The following is an 18,658-nucleotide window of genomic DNA, read 5'->3' as shown; positions in this document are numbered from 1 at the left end:
ATGATTCATTTATTGCTCACAGAACTGCAAAGGTTTATCCTGTTAAAGCCAGAATTACTGGGTACAGATGCAGTCCAGATGGGGGAGCAATTTCCCAAGATCCTCCTTCAGCTTCACCTTCAAGAGTTAATTCCTTTTTCTAGCACTGTTGAAAATACAGAGCTCTGAATGAGAGCAAAAGAACCAAGAAGTTAGAGTTTTTGCTTAATGGTTCTGTTATTTCTGCCACTGTTAAATTAGGTGATAGTTAATCTACTCTGTAATGACTAAATAGGTTTCCTTAAAGGATTTTTTTCTCTTCCAAAGTAAAACAAAACAAATCCTGTTTTTTGCAGAGCTGATACAGCTGGGAAAGTTTGCCATTTGGATGAAGGTGGCTTGTGTAAATAGGTGAGATTTAGAGGCATTAGGAGTCCAACAGTGGACCAATTCAGCACTGGGAACTCATGTTACTGCCCTGCCTTCTCTTTGTGAAAATAGGAGAAGGGAGAGGGGGCTTAGGAAGTGTGGGCAGAGCACAGATGGGGGTGGGAGGGGCAAGCAAAGGGAGAAGGCTGAGGCTCTGGCATGGGGGTGGAGAATAGAAAGACCTCTGCCTGTGGGACTGTGGTGGAAAGTAGGGCTGTGTGAGTTTGTCTGTTTAGGCAAATGTGGAAAGAAAAAGGGACAGAAGACAAAAACACGGTGGCTGGACCAAAAAGACATGAAAAGGACTTACAGATGAAGAGGATGGACGAAACATCAGTTTCAATTCAACTGATCTGAACCCAGAAAGAAGGAGAGAAAGATAAAGTAGTGCTAGAGAAGACCGGGGACATGTCGGTACAGGAGGAAAGGAAAAAATCAGTGAGCAGTCTTTGACTTATGCCTCTAACAGTTGAGGGGCAAATTCAGTCACACCAGTTAGACAGGAAGACAAAGAGAGGGTCTGTTCCAAAGTGTTAGAAAACAGGTGGACACAAAGAAAAGATTGCGTATCTAGTCAGAGCAAGCAAAAACGAAAGGGAGGAGGAAATCTGAAATCATAGCAGCCGTGACAGTCAGCAGATAAAGTGGAGGTTGTAATGGAAAGGGGGAACAGAAGGTGAGGGGAGCATAACGGGTGAGGAAGTTATGAGGGGACAGTTCTTGAAGACCTTCCTCTCTTTGATGATCACTGTCCTGTTGGTGAGCCTTCTGACAACCATCATGTGGTACAGGTTAGACAACAAGTAAGTTCCTCTTTTACACGGTTGGTGTGAATGTTAATCATAGAGGGAAAGCAATGCTGCTGGGATTTAACAGCAGGAGTCAAAGAGACTATTAAGACGGAAATAGTAGTAGAAGTAGTAGTAGAAGTAAGTTAGTGTTAAGAAAATTAACGGTTCCCAGCATAAGCAAATGCATCTCATGATGATTGACGTGCGTAAGGAATTTTTTAGTTTTTAGTCTATAAAACAGGGAAGTCATTAATTGCAGACATCCTTCAATATCTAAATCCCAAAGTTATAAATAGAGAGGAAGAAAGTTTGCTTGGTTGATAATCATAAATATTTCTCAACATTTTGCCAAAATGTTTTTCCTGCAACAAATAAGAACAGGAATCAACAACTTAATTTAAAATCTCGAACAATAAAAACAAACTCCAATTCATGCAACAGATTCAACTTGCACATTTGAAATACAATCTAATCTAAAATCAGGTCATCAAGTGAGTAGACTTGAAAACAGGAAGAGGAAGCCATGAGAACACAAGACACTCATACCATAGACCAAAGCAAGTCTCCAGCTGAGAGATGACTAAATGGCAGCGGTGCTTGCATCACAGTTTGCAGACTGGCTGCTAACGTATACGTGTACATGCAAAAGCATATCCCTTGAACCTTCTTCAGATTGAAACCACAGACTTCAATGTATTTTAGTCCTTTTTTATGTGATCAACCTAAGCAGAGTAGTGTGGTGTGTCTGTGTTAATGGTTCCTGAAATAAAACTTTGTAGAAATAGTTTTGCGGAAGTATTTTTTGCAGAGTACGAGTTTGAAATTTTTGCCCATACTTCCATGCAAAAGAGCTTAAACTCCATCAGAGTACATGGACTTTGACAGGGCCCTTCGAACACATGAATATACTTTGATAAAAACCATTCCATTGTAGCTATGGCTGTATATTTAGCGCTGCTCTTGCTGGAAGGAGCTTAAAAAGACCTGCCCCTGTTTCTTAGACAAAACGAAACCAACAACAGGTTTTGTTTTGCCAGTCTGGATAAAGGCCAGATTTGTGGGGTGCGGGACTAATAGTTGAGGTGTCTACCAATTCACCCATGCAAGCTGTGGGTCTCTGCAGTTCCTCCATAAGTTTCCATGAATTTCTTGGCAGCTTCTCTGATTATTGCTTCCCTTGCCTGGCCCGTCAGTTTAGGTGGGTCACAGGTCTTGGTAGGTTTGTAGTAGAATATGGTAGCATACTCTTTCCACACATGATTTATTGAACAGTGCCCTGTCAGATGTTTACAGCTTGGCATATTGTTTTTTAACCTAAATATTCATAATTCTCCACAACTTCATCCCTGATCTGTCTACAGGGTTTCTTGGTTTTCATGATTGTGTTTATTCATTTATGTTTTCTAACAGGCATCTGAGGACTTCACAGAACAGCTGGATTTATACTGAGATTCAGTAACACACAAGTGGACCATATTTACATATTAGCTGAATTCTCAGGCCATTAATGGTGCTGGATTTCTTTAAAGGAACATTCTTCCAGAGTAAAAGGGGCTTGATAAAAATGCACAGCGCTGTTCAGTGGTGATACCATTTGTCCTTTTACTTTGCTTAGCAATTTCACGCTACTTTCGGTGGACCTGTCACATGGAATACAGTTAAGTGTCTGGTTGTGATGTGACAAAATGTAAGAGTTCAAGGAGTATGAAGACTTTCGCGAGGCAGTAAATGTTTAAGGGTTTATTCATTAAGACCTGCACATGTTTGATCACATGCAAACAACAGATCTGCAATGATTAAGCTCTTGTCTTATGCAAGCTTATATTTTCCACAGTAATGTGCAACCTCAACGATCACATCCTCAAAAGAATAGTGCTCCTAAATCCTCTGCTTCATGCAAAGACTGCAGGTGAGAAAAAAACTGATGCAGTCTTGTTTATACCACAATCAAAAGAAGTCATAACAGGAATACTGAGATGACAAACATCACAGTGTATCTGCATGTGTTTATCTATGACAGGGAGAATATAAATAAAGTGTTAGAGCTCTACTCAGGAGCCTGGAAGAAACAAGAGGCGAATTACCAAACGTTCAGGTAAGATGTTAAACGGCCTAAAAGCGCTGAATCTGCATCTTTTACTCTGTTCGAGTCAGAATAATGAAACTAAAGGAGCAGTTTTATATTTTTGGTATTTTTATGGAGACAGCCTATAATCAGTCTGTGAAATTTGACCTTAAAATACGTTAAAGACATAATTGATGACCAGACTTGCCTTTCATTGATAAGAGGATGCCTAACCACAGACCAGGAAGGAGAGCAGAATAGAAACAAGGATTAAGAAAGAGGAACTAGACTGCATTATGTAAATATAACTTTTCAACTTCCCTTTATTGTAATGTAACACATTATTTTCATTAAATTACTACTGACAGCTTTATCTATTACTTGATCTATCTACCAGATTTAAAACCTAAATAAGTGTGTCAGTCTAGGTATATTTTAAGTGAAATGGGAAATCTTATGTTGTTAACTTCACTGTGAGAGTCATCAGAGTACTTGTGGCTCCCCAGGTCGCAGCTGAGCACCAAGTGCCATGGTTTTGAGAAGGCCACCATTACCCAGACGAACACTCCAGTGGGAACAAAGCTTGTTTATGATGGAGACAGGAAGAGAACGCTTCAGGTGAACCTGGAGATTTTCAGCACCTTTTATAAAGTAGGTAATTTTCTATTTCCATTTGAAACCAGATAACTGTAGTAATCTGCGGTTGAATGTTGTACCACTGTCTTATATCCCCTGCCTGTATTAGAGTAATAGGCAGTTCTGTTTTTGCTTTTGTGTCATCAAACAAATTTTGATATCAGAACAACATAATCTGAGTAAATAAAAAACGCTGTGTTTCAGAGGGTTTCATATATTAAAGCAAAAATGGAGTTCAGTTTAAATAGCCACACCCAGGTCAGATAATTACCGGACCTGTAGAATCAATAAAACATAAAATCTATCTGACAAAATAAGTTGTCCAAAGCATTACAAAAAGCATTACATTATGGACTGATCTTAGGAAATTTCAGAACAGATGAGAAGCTTACAAAGGCTTACAAAGGTTTTTCCAGTGCTTTTGGACTCCGGTGAACAACAAGAGCCATGCAACAGTTCATAGGAGTGACTGGACTACTAAAATTACCCTAGAAGCACATAACAACTCATCCTGAAGGTAACGAAAAAACAAAATGAACAAGAAAAAAATTATAAAGCAGTTCGGACCCCACTTGCCTCTGTTAAGGTCAGTGTTTATTATTCAACAGTATGAAAGAGACTGGGAAAATGCCATCCATGGGAGAATTCCAAGGCTAAAAATAACACAAAGGCCCCTCTCACCTTTGACAAGAAAACATTTTCATGATGCTGAGGCTTTTTAAAAAATATTCTGTGGACAGAAAAGACTAAAATGCATCTTTTTAAAAGGTATGCGTCCTCTTGCATATGATGGAAAACTAAAATGTTACCAGTCTAACATGGTATTTTAGGTTTTGTGTTCTGAGTGCTTTACTGCTTTACGACCTGGTTGACTTCCTTCAATTGGTGAAACCATGAATTCTTCTCTCTACCAGAAAATTCTGAAGGATAATGTCTGGCCATCCCATTGTAACCTTTAACTTAAGCACGATTGGGTTATGCAGCAAGACAATGATCCAAAGCACACCAGCATTTCACCTCTGACTGACTCAAAATGATTACATAAACGTTTTTATTTTATTTATTTATTTTTTTTGTTCGAATAGCCTGGCCAAAGTCTAGACCTAAATCTGTCTGAGATGCTGAGGCCTTACGTTCTTGCTCAAAATGTCATGGTGTGGTGAAAGAAGGAGTGTGGCTGTGGAAAAATTAAGTTTTAATGAACAAAAAATAAGGCGGTAAACTTTCAAGGCAGTCACAGGAAGAATAATAAACTGGGTAATGGGAGCAATCATAGCAGACTAACAAACCGTCAACAGAGGAATCCAGCGATGAACAGAGAGAAATCAGGAGCTTAAATACTGAGGCAGCGGAGGAGAAATGACAAGCCAGCCAAAAGAGCAATCGGAGAAGATGTGTATCAGCTGTGACAGAAGGAAAGCAGGGAATCTGAAGGTGTTGGACCACTTGTTTGCTAAATATTGGACTATTTGCACGTTGCTGGATGCCACCAGGCCTCCTGGCGTTTTTGGCCATTTTGTATCCAGGACATTGCGACTAATATGACGGGATGCCCCATGTCTGACGTCACAGGGCGCTATATATGGAGGCACCCATTTTGAACACCCCGCATTCAGCTGGAGATCGTGACCCGATCCCCAACATCTGAAGCATCACCTGGAGAAGAGTCCCGAGTGGATTTAATTTATTCTCTCTCATTGGCCAACGAACAATTCATAACTGAGGTTTCTGGACTAAGAAGGCCAGAAATTTCACTTTGCCGATCGAAGACGTGAGTTTAACACTTAACTAAAAACACAGAGTTCGAGGGACGAACCGCCACCGTGTTTCATCCTAAGTCAACTTTGACGGTCAGATCACGTTTTTCCCTTTTCGCCAAGGAGGCCAAAGGACGAAGACTGACCGCTTTCTTGGAGTTTAACTGCGGACGCGCAGCCACGCTTCACCCCCCTTTTTCCCTCTCACTCGCTGCCCTAGAAGGAAACTTCACCAAGTAAAACCCATCCTTTGTTTTAATCTTTTCATTTCTTTATTAGGAATAGCCGGGCAGGGTAGAGGAGATTTTTAGTGCAGTTAGAGTCTAATGTGTTCTGAATGATATGTGCATGTAACCTTGTTATTGAAACTTTGATGTGCTGTGTGACATCTGGAAGCCACTGCGCTCTGTGCGTGTTTTGTGGGGTATTTACCACCTGAGAGTCAGCGCAGGTGCGCTGTGAGACTGGATTGCTAAAATAACCTCATGGTGAAATTCCCCATTTTCTTGGTCTTCAACCTCACTGCTTGCTAGCTTGCCGCCAAAAGTTTTATAACTCTTTGTCTGCTCAGGAGTTGGGGGAGGTTTTATGAGTCAGAATAACTGAGTTACAGTTGGAGCTGCGCCTCCCACCCTCCACTCAACCCCACACCCCTTTGTCATATTCTCATTTTTGCCATAACTGCTGGTTGATTCAATACACACCCACTGCTGTTTTCTTTATTTTGCTTAGTTAGATAATTTACCCCTTTTATGTAGAACTTTGCATGTTGAGTAGGTGATTTAATAAATATTCACGTAGATGATAACAGAAGGCGTTCTGTGTTTATTTTGTGCAAGAGTTATTTGTCAGTCAAGATAAGGTTAAAGTTCCACACGTTTCGGCAGAAACGGTCGATTAAACAGTGACATCTCCGGTAATAGTTATTAATTACTGCGGAGTATTTAACGGTTGTAATTGTCAAAGGCGTTGAGCCACAATTACAACACCAGAAACATCTCTGGTCTCGATTCATAAATGAGGATTTTGGTTAAGAATTGATTTTGTCAAATTATGATTTTTAATTATAATTATTGATCAAGATTAATCAATCAATAACCATAACTCCCAACAAGGGGAAGAGACAAATTAACACAAATGGAGCTGAACTGAGACATAAAGAAACCATTAAGCTACAGTGGAAAATAAAGAGAGATCTAAGAGAAATAAATCCAAATGTAAAAACAACAGGACACATAAATAAAGGTAACAACTTACTAACAATAATGAGCACAGCAAAATTAACCGAATAGGGCAGGACCAAAAGAACATAAAAAACAAAAAGGGAAAGGTCAAAACCCAAACATCTACAGATCATGACACAAAAACCATCCAATGTCACTCAATTAAAACATTCTGCAACAAGAGTTGGCCAATATTCCTCCACAGTGATGTGAAAGACAATCACAAATATATCACTAATGATAGACAGCAATTATTACCACCCAGTATGGCATACCCAATTACTAGGTTTAGGGGGTAATTAATTTTACATGACGCCGGTTGGGTTGGGATACGTTTTTTCACTTAATAAATGCAGTGATCAAACCTTGCAGTTTTATTGACTGATATTAACAGTGTGATAAAAAAGAAAAAGCAGAAGAAATCTACAAGCAGGCAGCTACTTTTTCACATCACTGTAAACAAAACCAGACCATATATCCAACGAATGAATCCTGACATATGTAAGTAAATATGGGATGCTGGTCTTTTTGGGTCTTCACCATTTCAAACCTTTGCAGTTTTGATTGTTTTGCAACCAACATTTTCTAGTATATAATGGCTCATCTTTTCTGGGAACGTGCCAGTCATGCATCAATTCACATCCACCTTAGGGACGTGTTTTTTACCTGCTTTGAAAACCACTGATTTAAAGAAATAATCTATGATCTACTCCTAGTTTAGCATAAGGAAATGTATTTATGTAAAGAGAGATCATATCTACCAGTAGGAGATCAGACATTGTTATTTTGGTTTAATCGGGGCTCATAAGATCAGGGATCAGGACCACAGTTAAAGGAAATAAGTTGTCATATAAAGTCTGCAGAGAATATTATACATATAAAATTACACTCTACATTAAATCAATGCACAGACTGGTATGTAATTGGTTGCTTCCTGACAAAAATGGAAGAAGGTTCAGATAAAAGCAGGATTGGGGCCTGGTGATGGGAAAAACTGACCCAGAGGTCAGAGGTAAAATTTTGTAGGCTCAATTTAAAAGACCAAATGGCACTACCACTCTAAACGCATAATTTCTAGAATTGCGCCGCTCAAGGTGGCAGCAGGTTGGAGTAGCTCTGTTACTTTTGATTCTGATTTATTCTTTTTTGGGAACTATTCCTCTTGTGGTGGATACAGTTGATTTTTTTTTGGATGACTGTCCACTCCAGTGTCGGATGCTGTGCAGCTTGGAGGATTTTTCTTAATACTTTCTATTTTTGGACATTTGTTATGATGCATTGCCATGGCAACGGGGTTGTTTCTTACAACCGGGAGCAGCTGATTAATATCTCAAAAGCTCAAATAATACTTCAGCTACAACCCCAAATCCCTGATGAGTTGAAAAGGAGACGCCGTGGATGCAGAGCAGGAGCTAAGAGAAGAGAGAGAAGGAGGAAGTTCAAACCATCTCTTCCGTCGATTTTGATGGGCAATGTGAGATCGTTGGGAAACAAGTTGGATGAACTCCAAGCCGTACAAAGGACCCAGCCAGAGTACCGGGCATTCAGTATCATGTGTTTTACTGAGATATGGCTGCAGGATCATATCCCCGACTCCAGCGTCTCTCTGCCGGGCTTTTTAACCATACGAGCAAACAGAGATTTAAAGAGGAGCAGCAAATGTAAAGGAGGTGGACTGGCAGTACTTGTGAACAACAGATGGTGTAATCCAGGACATGTTACTGTGAAGTGTCATCTCTGCAGTCCAGATATTGAACTGTTGGCAGTAAGTTTTCGTCCATATTATTTACCCAGAGTTCACCAGTGTTATTTTGGCAACAGTTTACGTTCCACCTTCCGCTGTTGCTGACACTGCATGTGATGCCATCAGCTCAGTTGTTGCTAAGCTACAGACACAAAACCCCAATGCTTTTGTGGCAATTTCTGGTGATTTGAACCATGCTTCACTCTCTGCTACACTTCCAACGTTTCAACAATTTGTCAGGTGCTCTACCAGAGAAAACAAAACATTGGATTTGTTTTATGCAAATGTCAAGGACTCATACATCTCTACAGCAAGACCTCCTCTAGGCAAATCAGATCACAATCTTGTTTTTCTCTGCTCGAAATATAAGCCCCTTGTTCAGAGGCAACCTGTAATAAAGAGGACTGTGAGAAAATGGTCACAAGAAGCTGAAGAAGCTCTGCAAGGTTGCTTTGAGGCTACAGACTGGGATGCACTGTGCCAGCCACATGGAGATGACATCAATGCCATGACTGAGTGTGAAACCGACTATATAAACTTCTGTGTGGATAACATCATCCCCACCAGAACCGTGAGATGCTTCCCCAATAACAAACATTGGATCACCAGTGACCTGAAGCACCTGCTTAACAAGAAAAAAAGAGCCTTCAGAGAGGGAGACAGAGAATTATTGAGGATTATACAGAGGCAACTTAAAGTCAAGATAAGAGACAGCAAGGAGGTGTACAAGAAGAAGCTGGAGAGCAAGCTCCAGCAAAACAATATCAGAGATGTGTGGACAGGGATGAACAAGATCACAGGCTTCAAGCAGAAGGACGAACAGACCGATGGAGGTCTGGACAGAGCCAATGAACTGAACACATTCTTCAATAGGTTCAGTTCAGAAACCATCTTCACATCCTCCTCTCCTGCTCACAGCCAAACAGACATTCCATCTTCCTTTGACCCACAGGACCCACAGCTGTCCAGTAACACTTCACATTTTTTATCTTCCACCTCAGCCCTAGACCCTTCTGCTTCTACATGTTTGCCTTCAACCATATCAGAAGATGCTGATGCTTCCTTTGCTTCCCCCTTCCACCTGTGTGTCTCAAGAAGTCAGGTGAAGAGACAACTGGAGAGACTGAATCGGAATAAGGCTGCAGGTCCAGATCATGTCAGCCCTAGAGTCCTGAAGGGCTGTGCAGAGCAGCTCTGTGGGATTCTGCAGCACCTCTTCAACCTTAGCCTGGCCCAGAAGAAGGTTCCGGTGTTGTGGAAGACCTCCTGTCTTGTTCCGGTACCAAAGAAAACTCACCCATCAGTCCTCAATGACTATAGACCTGTTCCCCTGACATCTCACATCATGAAGGTCCTAGAGAGACTCCTGCTGGCCCACCTGAGTAAGCAAACAGTAAACCATCAGGACCCCCTTCAGTTTGCTTATCGCTGTGGAGTTGGAGTTGAAGATGCCATCATACACCTGCTTCAACAAACCCACTGTCATCTGTACAAAGCCAGTAGCACTGTGAGGATCATGTTCTTTGATTTCTCCAGTGCATTTAATACAATCCAACCTGATTTGCTTTGTCAGAAACTCCAGAAGACTCAGGTGGAGGCCTCAACAATCTCCTGGATTAAAGACTACCTGACAAACAGACCACAGTTTGTGAGACTGAAGGGTTGTCTAACCAGGTAGTCAGCAGCACAGGAGCACCACAGGGGACTGTACTCTCACCATTCCTCTTCACTCTGTACACCTCAGACTTCCAGTACAAGACAGACTCCTGTCATCTGCAGAAATACTCGGATGATTCTGCAGTCGTGGGGTGGATCAGAGATGGACAAGAAGCTGAGTACAGGAAGGTGGTGGACCGCTTTGTGGCATGGTGTGGAAACAATCATCTAATTTTGAACGTGACTAAAACAAAGGAGATGATTGTAGATTTTAAGAGAAACAGGAATAAGTCAAAAACTATTTCTATCATGGGAGAAGAAGTGGAGGTGGTGGAGGAGTATAAATACCTCGGTGTTCACCTGGACAACAGACTAGAGTGGAGATGCAACTGTGAAGCCATCTACAAGAAGGGACAGAGCAGACTGTACTTCTTGAGGAAGCTTAGGTCCTTTGGTGTTTGCAGCAAGATGTTGCATATCTTCTATAAGTCTGTTGTGGAGAGTGTGATCTCTTCTACCATCTTCTGCTGGGGAAGCAGCATCAGAGCCAGGGACTTAAAAAAGCTCAACAAGCTGATAAAAAAAGCTGGCTCTGTTCTGGGGACTCCTCTGGAACCTCTGGAGATCATTGTGGAAAGACGGATTCTTCATAAAATGAAGAACATTATGGAGAACCCTGAGCATCCTCTTCATGAGACTGTCTTACAACAACAGAGTGTCTTCAGTCAGAGGCTTCTTCAGATCTGCTGTAAGACGGAGCGCTACAGGAGATCCTTCCTGCCCACAGCCATCAGCATCTACAACGGCTCTTTGAGGAAACCTTCATAATATGAGCTATAACAACATTTAATTTCCCTTTGGGATTAATAAAGTATTTTTGAATTTTGAATTTGAATAACAAAAAGAAGTGGGAAATCCCCAACCCCCCTAGGAGGAACACGAAAAACGTTGAGGTACGGGGGAAAAGTTGAAATGTTTTTAATCCTTAAGTAATATTACAGGTCCTTCTCAAAAAATTAGCATATTGTGATAAAGTTCATTATTTTCCATAATGTCATGATGAAAATTTAACATTCATATATTTTAGATTCATTGCACACTAACTGAAATATTTCAGGTCTTTTATTGTCTTAATACGGATGATTTTGGCATACAGCTCATGAAAACCCAAAATTCCTATCTCACAAAATTAGCATATCATTAAAAGGGTCTCTAAACAAGCTATGAACCTAATCATCTGAATCAACGAGTTAACTCTAAACACCTGCAAAAGATTCCTGAGGCCTTTAAAACTCCCAGCCTGGTTCATCACTCAAAACCCCAATCATGGGTAAGACTGCCGACCTGACTGCTGTCCAGAAGGCCACTATTGACACCCTCAAGCAAGAGGGTAAGACACAGAAAGAAATTTCTGAACGAATAGGCTGTTCCCAGAGTGCTGTATCAAGGCACCTCAGTGGGAAGTCTGTCGGAAGGAAAAAGTGTGGCAGAAAACGCTGCACAATGAGAAGAGGGGACCGGACCCTGAGGAAGATTGTGGAGAAGGGCCGATTCCAGACCTTGGGGGACCTGCGGAAGCAGTGGACTGAGTCTGGAGTAGAAACATCCAGAGCCACCGTGCACAGGCGTGTGCAGGAAATGGGCTACAGGTGCCGCATTCCCCAGACCTGGGCTACAGAGAAGCAGCACTGGACTGTTGCTCAGTGGTCCAAAGTACTTTTTTCGGATGAAAGCAAATTCTGCATGTCATTCGGAAATCAAGGTGCCAGAGTCTGGAGGAAGACTGGGGAGAAGGAAATGCCAAAATGCCAGAAGTCCAGTGTCAAGTACCCACAGTCAGTGATGGTCTGGGGTGCCGTGTCAGCTGCTGGTGTTGGTCCACTGTGTTTTATCAAGGGCAGGGTCAATGCAGCTAGCTATCAGGAGATTTTGGAGCACTTCATGCTTCCATCTGCTGAAAAGCTTTATGGAGATGAAGATTTCATTTTTCAGCACGACGTGGCACCTGCTCACAGTGCCAAAACCACTGGTAAATGGTTTACTGACCATGGTATCACTGTGCTCAATTGGCCTGCCAACTCTCCTGACCTGAACCCCATAGAGAATCTGTGGGATATTGTGAAGAGAACGTTGAGACACTCAAGACCCAACACTCTGGATGAGCTAAATGCCGCTATCGAAGCATCCTGGGCCTCCATAAGACCTCATCAGTGCCACAGGCTGATTGCCTCCATGCCACGCCGCATTGAAGCAGTCATTTCTGCCAAAGGATTCCCGACCAAGTATTGAGTGCATAACTGTACATGATTATTTGAAGGTTGACGTTTTTTGTATTAAAAACACTTTTCTTTTATTGGTCAGATGAAATATGCTAATTTTGTGAGATAGGAATTTTGGGTTTTCATGAGCTGTATGCCAAAATCATCCGTATTAAGACAATAAAGGACCTGAAATATTTCAGTTAGTGTGCAATGAATCTAAAATATATGAATGTTAAATTTTCATCATGACATTATGGAAAATAATGAACTTTATCACAATATGCTAATATTTTGAGAAGGACCTGTATATAGAAGTATAGCTAAAACAAGTTTAGAATATTGTGAAAAAGTTTAATATTTTTTGTCAGTCATTCCAGAAAGTTAAACTCATATGTTATATAGATTCATTTCACCTAGAGTGAAATATTTCAAGCCTTAATTTTTGTAATTTTTAAGATTATGGCTTATGGTTAATAAAAACCCAAAATTGAATAAAGGTTTGAAATACACTATATTGCCAAAAGTATTTGTCTGTCTACGTTTACATGTACATAAACTTTGATGACATTAACTCGCATTAATCTTGGATTCATCTTGGATAATTCATACTTTGTGTTGTGATGATTCCAGGGGCATCCTTTCCCAAATAAAACATGGCACACATGTGCTGTTGTTGGGAATGGTGGGATTCTGGCAAACAGCAGCTGTGGTAAAATGATTGACTCAGCTGAGTTTGTTATCAGGTGAGAACTTTTTCCAGGTTTTTCACATTATAAAACTCCACATTTGGAAATATCCTCCACTACTAACTGTGCTCGTGTTAATTCATCAGGTGCAATCTACCTCCTTTGTCTAATGGGTATGAGAAACATGTGGGCATCAAGACAGACCTTGTGACAGCAAACCCAAGCATCCTTTTGGAAAAGTGAGTACTTTTCCCACCTTAAATAATATTACTTTAGTTTGTACCTTTTTCATCAGACCATCTTTATGTTTGTAGGTTTGGGGGTCTCATGGGACGTCGACGTATGTTTGTGGAGAGTCTGCGCAGCTATAGCCACTCTTTGTTGCTTCTTCCTGCCTTCTCCTTTGCCCACAACACTCCTGTGTCTCTACGGGCTTTTTACACACTGGAGGACTTTGAAAGCCCCATCAGACCAATCTTCTTCAACCCAGGGTACCTCAAGAGTCTGGCCCTCTTCTGGCGCTCTCAGGGCCTAAGAACAGTACGGCTCAGCACTGGTATCATAATGACAAGCCTAGCTCTGGAACTCTGTGACAACGTGCAGCTGTATGGATTCTGGCCCTTCGATGTTCATCCACATAGCTTTCAAACCCTTACTAACCACTATTATGATGACAGGAAAACCAAAGCAAAGTTCCACGCCATGCCAGATGAGTTTAACCACTTGTTGCGTTTGCACACACAGGGCGTGCTCAAATTACACCTGGGAGAATGCAAAGCAGGGGCAAACTAGAGCCTTTAGGAAAAATAGCAAAGTGCCTTCTCTGTTGCTTCAGGATGAAACCCATCTTTAAGACATTTATAATCTTATTTTAAATAAGTGGACTGTATGGAATAGACCGAGCATAACCCCACAATTCAGCAAATCTATCAGCAGCTACAAACTTGTACTCTGATTGAAATGCAACCATAAGAAGTCAAGGAGCAGCCTGTAAATGAGGTTAAATTTTTTTCTCCAACTTTATTTATTGTGTTTTGTTCTAGCTGAAGTCAGGTGGGAGTTGTGATGTAACATGTGTGCCCTTGTGAGGCCATTTTCCATTAGTATCTTATGTTCTTATGTTATTGTAATTTTAGGTCTGGGTGGATGTGAGTTAAAGGAAACCAAATACCTCCTTTAGAAGACTTTTGTGACTAAAACGAACACCAGCAAACTGAATGTAAAAGTTTTAACATATTTCACCACTTTGAAAGTTTTGTTTAGAGGGAAATATACCTGCTTAAATCACATGAATGTGCTAATACTGAACGTTTTCTTCGCTCTGACAGACTTTGGATGAGTGATGGGACCTTTGTTGACTTAAATAAAGGCATCCTGATAAAAATACATGTTGCACTAATCTTCACTGACATCACAACACCACTAACAGATCTTAGGTGCATTTGGGAACACTTTGTCTGTTCTGTTAAGTTTTCTATTGAAGTTACCAGCCTTGAAAAAATATTATACTGCCACTTTGTGGTGGGAAATATGTATTGCTGCATTGTCAGCACCAGTCTGGATAGAACAGAATAATTTTGTATGTTTGCTGCACTGAAAGTAAAGGGGCCGAATAATATTTTCAGTTTTTTATTTGTTAAAAAAGTTTGACACATCCAATACATTTTATGCCACTTCACAATAGTGTCCCACTTGTTGTTGATTCTTCACAAAAAATTTGAATTTTATATCTTTATGTTTGAAGCCTGAAATGTGGCAAGAGGTTGACCAGTTCAACGGGGCCGAGTACTTTCGCAAGGCACTGTATATCAGGACAAATATGAATTACCTTGAAAATGTTTTTGGGTCTTTGTCTTAAATTATGTGGCAGTTGCTTTCTTTGTCAGTCAGCAATGCCAGATATTGATAGGGCTTCTTTTTGGGTTGTAAGTATAGCTACAGAAAAGCGCAATAAACAGTCCTGTCAACTCAGATGAGTTAATGCATATTCAGCTTGAAGCTTTAACTTTCAAACTGGAGAATTAGACTCTGAAAAAGGGGACAGTGACCTTTTTTATACTATAGTGATTTGTTTCATACAAGTTATCACACTTTATTTACAAAACAAACACCCACTGTGACCACAGAAAGTTATATACATATGTATGTGTGCTTGTGTTCAAGAGGAAGAAGAGAATCTCAAATTGGCATAGCAAACATTTGGCATGGCAAACAGCAGAAAGGGAAGATTATGAGCCACAAAGAAACAAAGGGTGACAGAAATAGCAGGTGAAGTTAGAAGGAGGAGGAATTATGAGGGGATTGCTTTTACTCTAATCTGAATTTCCTGTTTATGGTGAGGCTACTGACAGCTGTCATCTGGAATAGATTCAACAAGTAAGGTCCCTTTGAACTTAAACTATGTCGATCTATGTTGGATGAGTTTTAACTAGGTTATGTATGGATCAAATGTACAAAAGGCAAAGGCAGGCTGCTGGGATTTGACTAAAGTGGTAGAAGGTCCGTATATATCAGACGAGAAACAATTTAACTGCACAGTGTATTGTGTTGCATTTGCAATCATAATGTGGGGGTAGGAAATATTTCTGACATCATATACTGCTATAGTGAAAATGACAACACAATGTCTCCCTAAAGCTTACACATGATGCATAAGAAGCATCATATGCACTAAAGTGAAAAGCCTGATTAAGCCTGATAGCCTGTGGTAATTAACAAATAATATGTATGTAATAAAACCCAGTTTCAATAAATATGCTGTAATCATTTTATCAGTCTCAAATTTCTCAACATCTGTCTGAAGTGTGAATTCCCTTGAAATGGTAGGAGGTGCTGAACATTTTTCTGCTTATCAGTAAGTGGGATATTTTCAACACAGGAACAGCGTGTACAGAACAAAGCAAGGAAAGCAGGTGAGAACAAACTGTTTTCTGCTTCATGTAATCAACTGTCAACTCAACATATTCAACATTGTATCCAGATGCGCTTTGTTTCTCAGGGAGAAAAACAACGTTTTAGAAGTTTGCTAAAAGTCTGGAAAAAAGAAACTTTAGTCTTCTCAAGGATATTAAGAATTTTTATGATTGCTTTTTGGAAAATGGTTTGCTGTAAAACTGTTATCCATGTGTGGTATATTTAAGGATAATTCATTGCCCCTTGAATCTTTCATATTTTTTCACATTACAACCATGAACTTCGATGTATTTTTTTAGGATTTTATGTTGAAAAACCAAACAGTGGCACATAATTGGGAAGTGAAGGAGAAAGAAAATGTAGCTTTGAAAACCTTTTCCAAATAACGTGAAAACTACTATTTAAATTAGTTTTATGTCCACTTTACTGCTATACCACTTAATAAAATCAGTGGCAACCAATTTCCTTTTAGAAGTGAGCTAATCAGAGGTTAGAGAATGTTAGTGAGCATCATGGAGACCATGAAACGCAGCCGACAGGTCAGGGGTGAAGCTGTGGAGAGGTTTAAAGCAGGATTATGATATATAACAACAAAACAAGCTTTAAACCTCTCACAGAGTATGGTTCAGTCTGGTTCACCAGGGCATCCATTTGAACTGACAGGGTAGGCAAAGAGAGCATTAATGAGAGAAGCAACGAAGGGGCCCATGGTAACTATGGAGGAGATGCAGAGGTACTATTAATTGTACACTCCGCAAATCTTACTGTTGTGAAGAGACAAGAAGAAAGTTACCATTGAAATAAATTGATAAGAAGACCTGTTTAAAGCTTGCAACAAGAAAGGTAGTGAACACAGCAAACATGTGGAAGAAGATATCCGATCAGGTAAGACCAAAGCTGAACTTTTAACCCTATATGCAAGATCTGTGTCTGAAAACTAACACCAACCTGTGGCAAGACCTAAAAATTGACAGTTGGAATAAGCTTGAGTTATTTTGCAAAGAAAAATGGGAAAAATTCAGTCTCTCTCATTTTCCTGCATTTCACAATTATACAATACTTTGCGTTGGAACCATTACATAAAACCAAATAAACTTAACTGAAGTTTATTTGGAAACTACAATTCAAGTAAAGGAACCCAACCTAATTAGAGGAGTTTACAAATAAATCTTCATATGACCCTGGCAGGTCATATGGTATAAAACTGTAACCTAGAAGAATCATAGCATGATTCAAATAATGTTACTTTGAAATTCAGCTTCTTCTCAGCACATATAACCAACAAACAATGGTGAAACTGTGTAAATTATATGTCATATATTTTTCTTTAAAATTTCCCTTTTTTCAGGATCACATGCAGGAGCAAAGACTTTCTCAGTCTTCTGACTCTTGTAATGACTGCAGGTAAGATCAAGCTCCTCCAATTTTGTCTTTTGCCTTTAATTGAATGCCTGCATCTTTGTTTTTGTCTTAACAAATCAAGTCATGACAGACCTTCGCAGACCACATCAAGTATTTGCATGTGTTGATGTGCAACAGGGACAAAATAAATGAAATAATGCTCGCAACCATGGGTTAAAAACGATGAACAGCACCAAGAAATCAGGTACATTTATTAGATTTTACCTAGAAAATTAGACAAATTAGACATGTAGACATGTTTGATACACAAACAGAGATGACATTTGAAGAAGTCTTTTTTTTTCTTAATATTTTTTCAACTGTTGAATTGTTACTGATTACACTACATCTCAAAGTTCTGTCAAGTGATGATCATTTAGTCACTTTTATCTAATATTTAAATTTCAAGTTCAAATGAAAAAATCTGTAGAAGATGGTTATTTGGTATATGGAAACATTGTAAATAACAGTGAAAGCATATAGATTATAGACGAAACAACTCAATTCCACCAACGATGAAAATTTTATTTTACATGTACTTGCATTTGTGAACCTGACCAACCATTATTGTGAAGATGCATAAGCTAAAAACCATGTATATGTAATGCTGGATGAGTTCAAAATTTTGTTGCAGTTGCACAGTCAAGGTGTGCTAATTTTTCTACAACATGCTGCACCTGGGGAATGTGAACCAAATGAATAGGTCAGATAGACAACTCCTGTGTAGATGTTTCAATAGGTTTATTAAAAAAAACAGAGTAACCTTTGATTTGGGGTCAAGGCTTCTCATTACTTCATGTCCATGTTGTCATGGAGTAAAAAGTACCCTTGAACATAATTTGTAGTGCATTTTTAAGGAATTTCTTAATTCCTACTGGTGTGCAAATGTCTCAGTGATGACTCTGCTTTGACACAGACTTTAGTTAAACGAAGACTTTATTCCAACCTGGCCAATTTGAAAATGACATTGATTCAGGGTTTTAGAGCTTTTTTTTGTTGGACAATTTATCTTTTTGTCAAACCACAAAAAGACAAATAGTCTGACAAAGAGTCAACATTTTACTGGCTGAGAACTCAAACCTGCAAACAAACCGGTTTGAATGTTGCTGAAAGTAAC

General features: G+C 39.8%; 1 protein-coding gene across 1 annotated transcript; it reads left to right on the top strand.

Moving 5' to 3' along the window:
• The first annotated feature begins 561 nt into the window (after window positions 1-561).
• Window positions 562-14,613, top strand: LOC124862838 (alpha-2,8-sialyltransferase 8F-like). The gene is made up of 7 exons (XM_047357002.1): window positions 562-1,211; window positions 3,034-3,108; window positions 3,220-3,294; window positions 3,771-3,915; window positions 13,172-13,284; window positions 13,374-13,466; window positions 13,542-14,613. Exons 1-7 carry the CDS (start codon window positions 1,114-1,116, stop codon window positions 14,017-14,019), a joined length of 1,077 nt encoding a protein of 358 aa, XP_047212958.1. The 5' UTR covers window positions 562-1,113; the 3' UTR covers window positions 14,020-14,613.
• Window positions 14,614-18,658: the final 4,045 nt, after the last annotated feature.

This window comes from Girardinichthys multiradiatus, chromosome X (genome assembly GCF_021462225.1).
Source record: "Girardinichthys multiradiatus isolate DD_20200921_A chromosome X, DD_fGirMul_XY1, whole genome shotgun sequence".
Classification (NCBI taxonomy): Eukaryota; Metazoa; Chordata; class Actinopteri; order Cyprinodontiformes; family Goodeidae; genus Girardinichthys; species Girardinichthys multiradiatus.
Note: the sequence above shows the minus strand (reverse complement) of the source record. Positions and strands in the feature narration are given on the sequence as shown.